At 54.3% G+C, this 11,739-nt stretch overlaps 1 protein-coding gene across 1 annotated transcript in view; it reads right to left on the reverse strand.

Moving 5' to 3' along the window:
* Positions 1–11,739, reverse strand: part of CDH23 (cadherin-related 23) — a 381,871-nt gene that overhangs the window by 21,232 nt on the left and 348,900 nt on the right. Inside the window, exons 39-45 of the mRNA XM_005882725.2 lie at positions 7,527–7,660; positions 6,767–6,976; positions 6,016–6,123; positions 4,006–4,108; positions 2,610–2,735; positions 1,730–1,933; positions 121–579 (exon numbers count right to left, since the gene is read on the reverse strand). Coding sequence (XP_005882787.1) covers positions 121–579; positions 1,730–1,933; positions 2,610–2,735; positions 4,006–4,108; positions 6,016–6,123; positions 6,767–6,976; positions 7,527–7,660 — 1,344 coding nt within the window. The remainder of the gene's footprint in view (positions 1–120; positions 580–1,729; positions 1,934–2,609; positions 2,736–4,005; positions 4,109–6,015; positions 6,124–6,766; positions 6,977–7,526; positions 7,661–11,739) is intronic.

The following is an 11,739-nucleotide window of genomic DNA, read 5'->3' on the forward strand; positions in this document are numbered from 1 at the left end:
AGAGAGAGAGAGAGAGAGAGAGAGAGAGAGAACCAAAGAGGAGGGGGGGGAAGAAAGCAGAGAGCAGAGACTGGGGCAGGGAGTCCGGAGCAGGGGTGAATGGGGAGCAGGCCCTTGTACCTGTGTTGATATTCACAGCAAAGGCGTCCTCCTGGTCAGGCACCAGGCGGTCCGTGTCGTCCTTGGCCACAATGCTGACGATGTGGTACTCCAGCTTTGGGTTGAGGTCACGGTCGATGGCCGTGACATTGGCAATGACGGTGCCTGGCTCGGCTGACTCCAGCACGCTCACGGTCTGGATGGGGTTGAGGAACTCGGGGCGGCAGTCGTTAATGTCATCGATAAGGATGGTGATGATGGCCGTGCCAGAGAGAGGAACGGTGCCCCGGTCAGAGGCCACCACGGTCAGCCTGTAGGACTCCTGCTCCTCCCTGTCAATGGTGACATTGCCCACGCGGATGACCCCCGTGGCCGGGTGGATGAGGAAGCGGTCCTGAGCCCCCGCTTCAATTCGGTAGACCAGCTCCCCGTTGAGGCCACTGTCCTCATCTGTGGCTGTGACCTGAAGGACAGAGAATCCTGGGGGGAAAGTGGGGAGGAGCTGAGCACAGTGGCTTCTCCTAAAAACATCACAATAACATGCACTTGTTGGCAGTTCACAGGGGACCCTCTCACCACAGCCTGGCAGCATGTATCTTTTATAGACTTTCCATGTTTGCAATTTTGTAGGAAAACAGTACCTTATTTCATTTTACATTCTTTGATTATTTGTGAGCTTGAACATTTTTAATAATTTAATGATCAGTTGTATCTTCTGCAAATTGTATGTTTTTGTCTTCTGCCTATTTTTCTATCAATTTATACAAATTATGTAATTATGATAACTTGGGACAAATATCTTTTTTCAGTCTGTTGTTTGCCTTTCCAGTATTGGTTATAATTATTTGAAGTAAAGAAGTGTAAATGTATAAACACCAAAATTTAGTATTTTCCCCTTTTTAAGTTCTGTTTCTTATATGCTTAGAACTTTCTTATCCTGAGGTCAGATAAATATTCACCTAAAGCTTTTCTTTTACTTTTTATTGTGGTCTACTTTTAAATTTTTTCTTCAGAATGTCTTTGGACTTCACTTTGGTGTCTTATATTGGGTAGGAATCTACACTAAACATTAATAGATGTTTTGCACACTAATTAGTTTTCACTAATGTTTCACTGTATCACATTAATATTATTCTTTAATTTACTGGTATCTGTTTCAGGGCTACTTTTACCCAGATAGTTTAGCTCATATCATATGGTTTTAAATACTGCAGTTCTATAATATGCTTTAATATCAGGGAAGGCAAATCTGGTTTTATTATACTTTCCCCCCCCCCCCGCAAAATGTTCTCATTCTTCCAGATGACTTTCAGAATAAAATTTACCCCCAAGATCTTATTTGATTTTGATGGGCATCTCATTAATTCTATTTTGACTTTAAAATAGTCTTTTCAACCAGGAACATTTCTTAATAATAATCTCATTTTGCAGACCAGACACTATGGATCAGACACAGGAAGCGAGGGGGGGCTTGGATCTCCTGACTCCCTCTCCAGGGCTCTCTCCACCCACCCTGCTGCCTGTCCTCCTCCCGCTGGGAGTGGATTCTGTTCCAACCTGTGAGGCTTCAATCCCCACGGACCACCCACAGCTCCTGCCTGGGGCCGGCCTGCTCCCTGCACCTGCTCACCTGGGGGGCAGTTCTCCAGCAGGTGGATGGTGAGGGCAGCAGGGCTAAAGGTGGGCCAGTTGTCGTTGTCATCCAGGATGGTGACCATCAGGTCAGCTGTGCCGTTGAGCAGCCCAATGTCCTCAGCCAGCAGCAGCAGCTCCAAGACGGGAGGTGAGAAGGCCTCCCGGTCAATGACCACACCGGACCTCACTGTCACCACGCCTGACGCCCAGGGCCCCCAGCCAGGGAGACGCAGAGGAAAGGGGTGCAGGGGAAAGAGGGCAAGAGCCGGCCAGGAGGGTCGTGGGAAGACCAGCACAATGCGGGAAGAGAGAAAAGAGGAGCAGAGAAAGCAACAGATGACTTTCTTCCCCAAAGGCTCAACGACCAAAGCTTAGGGAGGTCCCCTCGGCGCCAATCTCCTGGGATTGTCCCCTCCCAGGTGCCCTCGGCCGGTCTCAGAGTCCTGCCTGAGATGGGTGACCCGAGGTGAGGGATTGACCTGCTCGGCTGAGAGAGGCGCTAGTATGTCCCTCCTTGGTGTCACCTTCCCCCAACTGGTCTACTGTCTAGGACCAGACTGATGTGACGTGGTCTCTGGCGACCTTTGGGGGTGCTTTGGGGACAGAGCTTTGGCTGCTTCTGGCTGACTAGGGGCCTGCCTCTGGCTGGGCACAGGGAGATGGAGGAGTGGGTTGGGGGCTCTCTGTCTAGGCTGAGAGTTTATGTATTAGCAGGTCCCTTGTGTTGTCCCCAGGCCTCCTCCGGGGTCATCTCACCTGGCCCCAGGTGCCCTAACCCAGCTTGGCAGGGGAGGCCCTAGACCCAGCCCCGGCCCCCTCCTGCCCCAGCTGGGAGAGGTGGGCAGGCGGGAGTGCTGGGTGTGCAGAGGCCTCACCCGTACTGTTGTCGATGTCAAAGAGGCCGCTCTGGGCACCCAGCAGCTGGTAGGTCACCACGGCATAGATGTCCAGGTCCGCATCCAGGGCCAGGATGGGCCCGTTGAGCACCGTGAGGGGGGTCCCTGGACCAGGGGGAGAGGGGTCACTGCAGGGCCAACCCGGCCCCCCGCCCCCGCCCCCGCCCCTTCCCGGTGAGCCATGGCTGACAATGGATGAGAGGGAGGTGAGGTGGACGGGGTGGGGAGGCCCTGGGCCGGCTGCGGCAGCCTTGGCAGACTGACGCAGATGCCGGGGAGCGGCCTCAAAGCCCTGCTGGGGAGAAAACACAACAGTGGTGAGCAAGCGCCTCAGGGCCCCCACGGAGCACGCCTGCCTTCCCAGCAGCCTTTGAGGCTGGCTACTCCGAGGGAGGGTCTGGGGGCTCCCTGACATCCTCTCCCTGTGCATGGGCCCTATCGAGGGATGCATACTCCTCCCAGTCTGTCCACGTGTGTCCACAGTGCTTTATACAGGTGTCTGACCATACATGACTGGGAATGCATGTGTGTGTGCAGGGCTCTGTTCACATGGCCATGGGGGCACGTGCAGGCCTGGGCGCCCTGGCTGTGTGCCTGCCTGCCTCTGCAGGTGGGCACATCCGCACACGGAGTGCACTGTATAGGCACCCACATGCCTATGTGTGTCTGTGCATGTGTGTAAGCCCACATATATGCTTGATGTGAACATGTATTAGCACATGTATGAGCATATTCACAGGCAGGACTAAGAAACAAGTTCACGTAGGGGGGCACCCAGCCAGAGACAGGGAGCTTCTCAGTTCATCTTTTTCTGACTTGGAATCTGAGCTTGGGGGCTGGGGGAAGAGGGAGAGGACCTCCTGGGGGACAGGAAAAAGGAGATTCTGTCACTCTGAAGGGAGGTGAGACTGCTCAGTGCCTGTGTGTGGGGAAGAGCTCTGCTGGCCTACACAGGCCCTGATTACAGATGCTCCTGAAGCTTCCAGAAGCCTCCAGGATGCTTGGTGCTCCTGGCGTGGAGGGAGCAGGGAGGGTGGGCTTGCTCCCATCCTGGGTGGTCCTCACACCTCACTGTCCCTCTTGAGGAGCATTGGGGCTGCTCTCAGACCACTTTGAGGACCAATGATCACTTCCAACTACACCTGTGGCCTCTTTGGTGGCCCCTGAGAGAACTGGCAGCCCGGGCCCACCAGCCCCTGGGAGCTGCTTCCCTCCCTCCCGTCCACACCTTTGGCACCCGCCAGCTCTGTGGTGAGGCTGCCACCCCAGCCAGGCCTCAGCTGGGCCCACCTCCGGTAGGAGGTGGATCCACAGGCCTCTGGGACCAGGTGGTGCCTGGCAGCAGCAGGAGTTCCCGGGTGGGCCCAGCACCTACCAGCAGGAGAGTTCTCCATCACCTCTGCCTGGTAGGTGCTCTCCGTGAAGAGGGGGTGGTTGTCATTCTCGTCCGCAAGGAAGATCAGCAGCAAGTCAAAATCCTGTGGGAGGCGTGATGGGGGGCAGGCTGTAGGCACGTCCTAGCAAAGTGCTCCGAAGGCCGAGAGATGTGGGGTCAGGGCACAGGGTGGGGAATAAAGAAGCCCATCCTGGGGGTCTAGAGACCTGGGTTCAAGTCCCTGCTGTGCTAGCAGCTCTTTGCACGGCCTTAAGCAAATCATTTCCCCTCGCTGGGCCTCAGTTTTCCAATCTGGCAAATGGGATCTTAACTCCTTCACAGAGGCGCTGTGACGTTCACAGCAGGAGGGGTGAGCATGGCATTTAATCAGGTCCATCTCTTGGCAAGAAAGACTGCAGGCAGCAAGATGAGTGGTGGCTTTCAGACCTCCTAGGCCAGCCTGATGCCCTATCAGAGTTCAGCCAAACTCGCACCAGGGCTGCACTTCATGTTTTTAAAAAACCAGTCATAGTTCTGATCTCTCGGAACCTCCACTGCGGAGGCAAGAAAACCGAGGCCCAGAGGTGAATGAACTGCACGGCAATTAGCAGCAGAGTGGGACCAGCCCCAAGCCTCCTGACTCCCACCACTCAATGCCGCTGCTTCCCAGCGTGGCCCAGAAATCCTGTGGGAGGCGTGATGGGGGCAGGCTGTAGGCACGTCCTAGCAAAGTGCTCCGAAGGCTGAGAAATGTGGGGTCAGGGCACAGGGTGGGGAATAAAGAAGCCCATCCTGGGGGTCTAGAGACCTGGGTTCAAGTCCCTGCTGTGCTAGCAGCTCTTTGCACGGCCTTAAGCAAATCATTTCCCCTCGCTGGGCCTCAGTTTTCCAATCTGGCAAATGGGATCTTAACTCCTTCACAGAGGCGCTGTGACGTTCACAGCAGGAGGGGTGAGCATGGCATTTAATCAGGTCCATCTCTTGGCAAGAAAGACTGCAGGCAGCAAGATGAGTGGTGGCTTTCAGACCTCCTAGGCCAGCCTGATGCCCTATCAGAGTTCAGCCAAACTCGCACCAGGGCTGCACTTCATGTTTTTAAAAAACCAGTCATAGTTCTGATCTCTCGGAACCTCCACTGCGGAGGCAAGAAAACCGAGGCCCAGAGGTGAATGAACTGCACGGCAATTAGCAGCAGAGTGGGACCAGCCCCAAGCCTCCTGACTCCCACCACTCAATGCCGCTGCTTCCCAGCGTGGCCCAGGCCCTCCACAGCACAGGCAGAGGCGGGGAGTGAGAGCAGGAGAGGAAAGAAGGGGAGAGGAAGTGGGAGAAGGAGAGAGAGGAGCACAGAATGAGAGAGGCCAGTGACTTACAAGTCTCCTCGGCCTATACAGATGGGGAAACTGAGGCCCAGAAAGGGTAGTGTCTTGGCTGAACCATGCAACTAGTCAGAAGCAGAGCTGGGCTAAGCCAGACCCAATGGCTCTTGGTCAAGGCCCTGCCCCAGACCTCATGGCTGAACCTACCCCCAAAGGGACCGTTTGCTTGCAACACCCACCTCCTCTTAGTACAGAGAAACCATTTCTTTGGCTTTTGAGGGAAAAGCCACCCTTTCAGGGGAAATGCAACCTTGCCAGCACCCCAGAGCTGTGTCTGTGAGTGCACGCAGGCCACATGCACACACAACGGTGGTGTGTGCCCAAGTGTCAGTGGTTTGAGGGGAGATGATGGCTGAGTTCCCGGAGTGTTTGCCATGTGCCAGGCACCAGGCTGAGCACTTTGCAGGTACTGGCTCCTTTGAGTCCTCTCCACAACCTTGGGGACATCATTTTGCAGAAGAAAAAGAGAAACTGCCTGGCCAAAGTCACACGCCCGCTGACAGGCAGGCCTGGGATTTGAACCCAGCACTTGCTCACTCCAAGGCCTGTGCATCCAACCCCCTGGCCAGGTCGCCTGTACGTTTCAGGCGCCCGGCTGCTCCCCCCACCTCATCATGCCCTCCAGCCTCACCCTCCTGGCTATGCGCGGGTTCTCCGGGTTGTCCTTCACGGAAATGGTGAGCTTGTACTCTGGGATCCGCTCGCGGTCCAGGGGCCGGTTCACGGTGACGATCCCTGACTGGGAAGGCGAGGGCTGGTGAGCTCAGTAGCGACCTGTTCCCCACTTTGAGCTCTGGCCACAGATGCCCAACTGCTCTGCCTGCGCTTGAAGTGCCTGTGAATTCTCTCTAAGTCACCGCAGACATGGTCTCTAAGAGCGCCCCCCAGCGCCCAGGTGCTGCTATCTCAAGGGGATGGGGCCTCTGAGGACCCTGTGATGCCAGCAGCTGGTAACACCTCCTTAAGTCACCGCAGACATGGTCTCTAAGGCCGAAATGGGCCGGCAGGGTCTCGCCAGGGCAAGAGCAACCCCCCAGCGCCCAGGTGCTGCTGTCTCAAGGGGATGAGGCCTCTGAGGACCCTGTGATGCCAGCAGCTGGTAACACTCCAAGATGTCAAATGAGCCCAGTGGTACTGAGGCTCTGGCCCCATATCTGCACATGCTAAGCCTTGGGGGTGACGGGGACCCCAGGGATGGCTCAGCTGGGAATCTCAGGTTCCATGCTTCCCACCGAGACTCTTGAGTCCTAGTGGAGGAAGGAGGCTCGAGGAGGAAATGGAACCAGAAGGAGACCAGACAGCGGTGTAGGAAAGCCTCTAGGGCAGGGTCCCCCTTTTTAGGAAAAACGCTGGGGACCACCCTGGGTCAGTTCCAGCCCTACCGTGGCATTGATGGCGAAGGCCCGCTCCCGGTTGCCTGCAGTGATGTTAAAGGTGAGGAGGGCATTGCACCCGCTGTCAGCGTCGCTGGCCAGGATGTGGGCGACGAAGCTGGAGACGGGGCTGTTCTCACTGATGGTCACGTTCATGGGGAGGTTCAGCAGCACAGGGTCATTGTCATTGATGTCCAGCACCCGAATCCCCACCAGCATCTGGGGCGCGTCAGGGGAGGAGGAGAGGAAGAAGAGGTGACCGACAGCAGAAGTGGGGGTGTGAGGAGACAGAGAGGAGAGAGAGGGAGAAAGGGATGGTGGACATGGTAGCCAAGGAGCAGGCGAGGAGTGAGGCAGGGCAGGAGAGCGAAGGGGTGGTGAGGGAGGAAGGAAGGTGCAGTTGAGGACCATGGAGAAGACAGAGGAGGAGGAAGAAGAAAATGATAATGAACAAGGCAAGGAGATGAAAATGAGGGTAAGAGGAAAGCAGAGAAGGTAGAGGCAGAGGCGAGCTGAAAGTGGCAATGGCAGGGGCAGAGGCCCGCTCACAAGGCGGCCTCCCCAGAGAGCTGCTGGGGGGAGACAACTTGCAGTGGCCATGGCTGCTGGGCCCCAGGTCCAGCCCCCCTGGGCGAGCCCCAAGATCCACTCACAAGTCTGTTAGGGGCCCTGAGAGCACGTGGCCTCTCTGGGCTTGGAGACAGGAGTCTCCATGGAGAGTTCAGGGGGCAGCAAGGTAAAGCCAGTAGAATGGGGGCCCCAGACTCACCGTGGAACTGAGTGGGGGCACCCCCCTGTCTCGAGCACAGATGGTCAGGTTATAGAAGGCAATGGTTTCCCGGTCCAGCTCCACATCCTTCCGGACCCGCAGCACACCCTCCACAGGAGAGATCAAAAACTCCCCTGGGTGCCACCCAGGAGAGGCCAGAGTGAGCCGGGATTGGTCAAGAGTGGCGGAGAGCCCAGGCCTGTCCTGCTTCCTCTAGCAATGCCCCAGCTTCGGATCCTCCTGGGACCTGCCAAGGTCTGGCAAGTTCAGGTTCAGGAGGGAGGGGGACAGATAACTGCTGGGTGCAGGTGGGTCTGGGCCCGCTCATGCCCTGATGTGCCTGAGAGGCCAGGCCAGTTTCCTTCCTGGCTCATGGGCAGGCCAGGGACTAACTCTGGATAAAATGGTCACATTGAACAAATGGGCTTCAGTAAGGTTGCAGGATACAAAATCAATAGACAAAAATCTGTTGTGTTTCTATATACTAGTGATGAGCTATCAAAAAGAGAAATTAAGAAAATAATCACATTTATAATTGCATCAAGAGAATAAAATTACCTATAAGTAAATTTAACCAAGGAGGTGAAAGACCTATACTTGAAAACTATAAGACTTAATGAAAGAAATTGAAGATATAAATAATTGAAAAATATCCTGTGTTCATGGATGAGAAGTATTTATATTGTTAAAACATCCATACTACCCAAAGCAACCTACAGATTCAATGCAATCCTTATAAAAAATTCCAATGGCATTTTCCACAGAAATAGAATAGACAACACTAAAATTTGTATGGAACCTCAAAAAGTAATTCTGAGAAAGAACAAAGCTGGAGGCATCATGTTCCCTGATTTCAAACTATATTACAAAGCTATAGTAATCAAAACAGTATGGTTTGCGCATAAAAACAGACATAGATCACAGAACTGAACCGAGAGCCCAGAAATAAACTCACACAGGCATGGCCAATTAATTTATGACAAAGGAATGAGAATATATAATGAAGAAAGAACAATCAATGGTGCTGGGAAAACAGGACAGCCACCTGCACAAGAATGAAATGAAACCACTAGGTTGCACCTTACACGAAAATTAACCCAAAATGGATTAAAGGCTTGAATGTAAGACCTGACACCATAAAACTCCTAGAAGAAAACATAGACAATAAGCTCCTTGACATTGGTCTTGACAAGGAATTTTTGTATTTGACACCAAAAGCAAAGGCAACAAAAGCAAGAATAAACCAGTGGGACCACATCAAACTAAAAAGCTTCTGCACAGCAAAGGAAGCCATCACAATGGAAAGGTAACCTACTGGATGAGAGAAAAATCTTTGCAAATCATATATGTGGTAAGGGGTTAACACCCAAAATACATAAAGAACTTATTCAACACAAGCACAAACAACAAAAACAAAACAGAAAATGAAACGGGAATCCGGAGAAAGGTGATGACTTATCTAAGCTCTCCCAGCAAGTTAACAACAGACCAGGATTCCAACCCAGGGCTCCGGGTCTCAGCTCACTGCATCCCATGGGACTTGGAGTCTTTCCAGACAGTCAGGGCTGAGCCAGGTGGGAGGTGGGGAGGGAGGGTGAGAGCAGGGAGTGGGAACAGGAATAGAGCAGAGGGGCAGGTGGGAGCCCGGCTGAATAGACGAAAGGGGAGGGACAGTGAGTCTGAGAGGTGGGGAGAGCGTGAGGAAGAGGGGTTATCTGTGTGAACTCCTCCAGGAACCGGTGACAGGGAGGGTTACTTCCTTCGCTTTCCCTTTGGTACCTGGGCAGAGTGGGGCACTGACTGCTCAGGAACACGCAGCACAGGAGGGCACAGCAAGGACAGAGGCCCAGGCTCTCCCACAGTTCCCTCTGCCTGCCCCTTCTCATCCTCCCTCACCATTCCCTGCCCCCAGCTCCTATTGCTCTGATGTAAAAAACAGCCTCCTCAAGGCTCACCTGCAGCTGGGATTTCCCGCCAGGTCTTCTGCTCCCAGCAGCCTTTTAGACTGCGTGCAGCAGGATTTCCTGAGCCCGATACTCCACGGTCTCCAAGAACTGAGGATTCCCTTCTAGGGGTTTCCGGGCCCTGTCTCAGCCCTTGCCCATGTGCAAGCAGATGGCCCCCTGCCCTCTCTCCAAAGCCAGCCACCCCTTGAAAGAAGGGAAGGAAGAGGTTCTGAAGGCTCAGGGGGCAGGCCTGAGGCTCTGGGAGCTGGGCCCAGGCTAGATTCCTAATAAGTCAGCTCACTGCGGGAAGTAAATAGGCTAAAGGCCCCTGGACAGTAGATCATCCTCCTTATCCCCGGGGCCTGAACTCCCTGCCGCTCCACTCCTTCCGGAGTTGGAGGTTAAAAGCAGAGACTCACCACCTAGTCATACACAGATCTGCATCCTGATTTCATTCCTGTGCTCTTGGCTATGTTACCGAGTCCTGCCTTGATGTTCTCATCTGAGAAATGGGCTAATGAAGAGGTGCCACCACAGGTTATTCTGCTGCTGGACAAGTCTATTCCATGTGTGTGCTAGGTCCATGGCAGCCCTGGGTACCACTAGGGGCATTCTGAAAGGCAGCCTAGGCATCCTGCTCAAGGAACTGGGGGCTTCAGCGGAGGATGGAGATGTAAGAAAGGGGTCTCAGGAGTGGGTCTGACCAGAAGGGTTAGCTGAGAAGGTTGGGGTTGGCAGGAGAGGCTCAAGTAGGCGTGGCCTATTCCCCAGCTGTTTTCCTCCTCACGCCTCAGGGGGGCTTGCACCAGCGTGTCATCCCGATGTCTGTCGCCCCACTGACAGGAGCACCCTCCAGGCTCAGGCTGCAATGGGGGAAAAGGTGACTTTGGGCTGTGTAGCCTGGAGCATGTCCCTTCACCTGTGGTGTGTCCCTACACCCGCTCTCCCAGAAAACAGCTCTGATTTATAGTGTTTGTCAATTTTTCCAGTTACCAACATGGTGTCACTAAACCCAGAGGGGAGGCGGGAAGAGATGTGGGGAAAGGCTAGCATGACCTCGTGAGCACACCCTTAGCTCATCGCTTATCTCTTCTGACATGGGGCAGCCTGAGGTTATCGCTGGGCTCTGAATGTCTGCTCTTCCTTCCTGGGGGGAGGGAGCCAGGCTACTCAGACCAGGGAAAGTCCCCGGCCTCTCTCCCTCTGCCCGGGACCTGCCTCTCAGGCTTCTGGGACACGCAGGAGACCCCAACTTCCGAAGGCTGACCCTGGTCACATGCGGACTTTGCTCATGACACCAAGGGCCCATGGCATGGATCAGAACACAGTTTTCTGGGGCACAGGTATGCCCTGCACCCCAAAGCTGGGTGCAGAGAGGGCCTTATTGGGAGGGGGCTCAGCTGCCCACCCAACACCCCCCTCTCAACTGGGCTTTGGCATCCTCCTGACCAGGAGCAGGACCCCCATGAAATTATAAAACCTCTCTGTTTGTGAAAACAGCAGAGGAAGACCCTTGCTCAGTCCTTGGCCAGAGAGGAGACTTTTGGGAGATGAAAGGTAGCAGGCATGTCAGAACTGTGACCCATGGGCTCTGGACAACAAGGGCCCAGGTCTGGTCTTATAGAGTGAGTTTGTTTCTTTGCCTCTTTTTTTTTTAATTCTCACCCAAGGATTTTCATGGATTTTCAGAGAGAGTAGAAGAAGGGAGGGAGGGAGGGAGTGTGTGTGTGTGTGTGTGTGAGAGAGAGAGAGCCGAAGGCTGACCCTGGTCACATGCGGACTTTGCTCATGACACCAAGGGCCCATGACATGGATCAGGACACAGTTTTCTGGGGCACAGGTATGCCCTGCACCCCAAAGCTGGGTGCAGAGAGGGCCTTATTGGGAGGGGGCTCAGCTGCCCACCCAACACCCCCCTCTCAACTGGGCTTTGGCATCCTCCTGACCAGGAGCAGGACCCCCATGAAATTATAAAACCTCTGTGTCTGTGAAAACGGCAGAGGAAGACCCTTGCTCAGTCCCTGGCCAGAGAGGAGACTTTTGGGAGATGAAAGGTGGCAGGCATGTCAGAACTGTGACCCACGGGCTCTGGACAACAGGGGGCCCAGGTCTGGTCTAATAGAGTGAGTTTGTTTCTTTGCCTCTTTTTTTTTTTAATTCTCACCCAAGGATTTTCAGAGAGAGTAGAAGAAGGGAGGGAGGGAGTGTGTGTGTGTGTGTGTGTGTGAGAGAGAGAGAGAGAGAGAGAGAGAGAGATGTGAGAGAGA

Source organism: Myotis brandtii, unplaced genomic scaffold (genome assembly GCF_000412655.1).
Source record: "Myotis brandtii unplaced genomic scaffold, ASM41265v1 scaffold735, whole genome shotgun sequence".
NCBI lineage: Eukaryota > Metazoa > Chordata > Mammalia > Chiroptera > Vespertilionidae > Myotis > Myotis brandtii.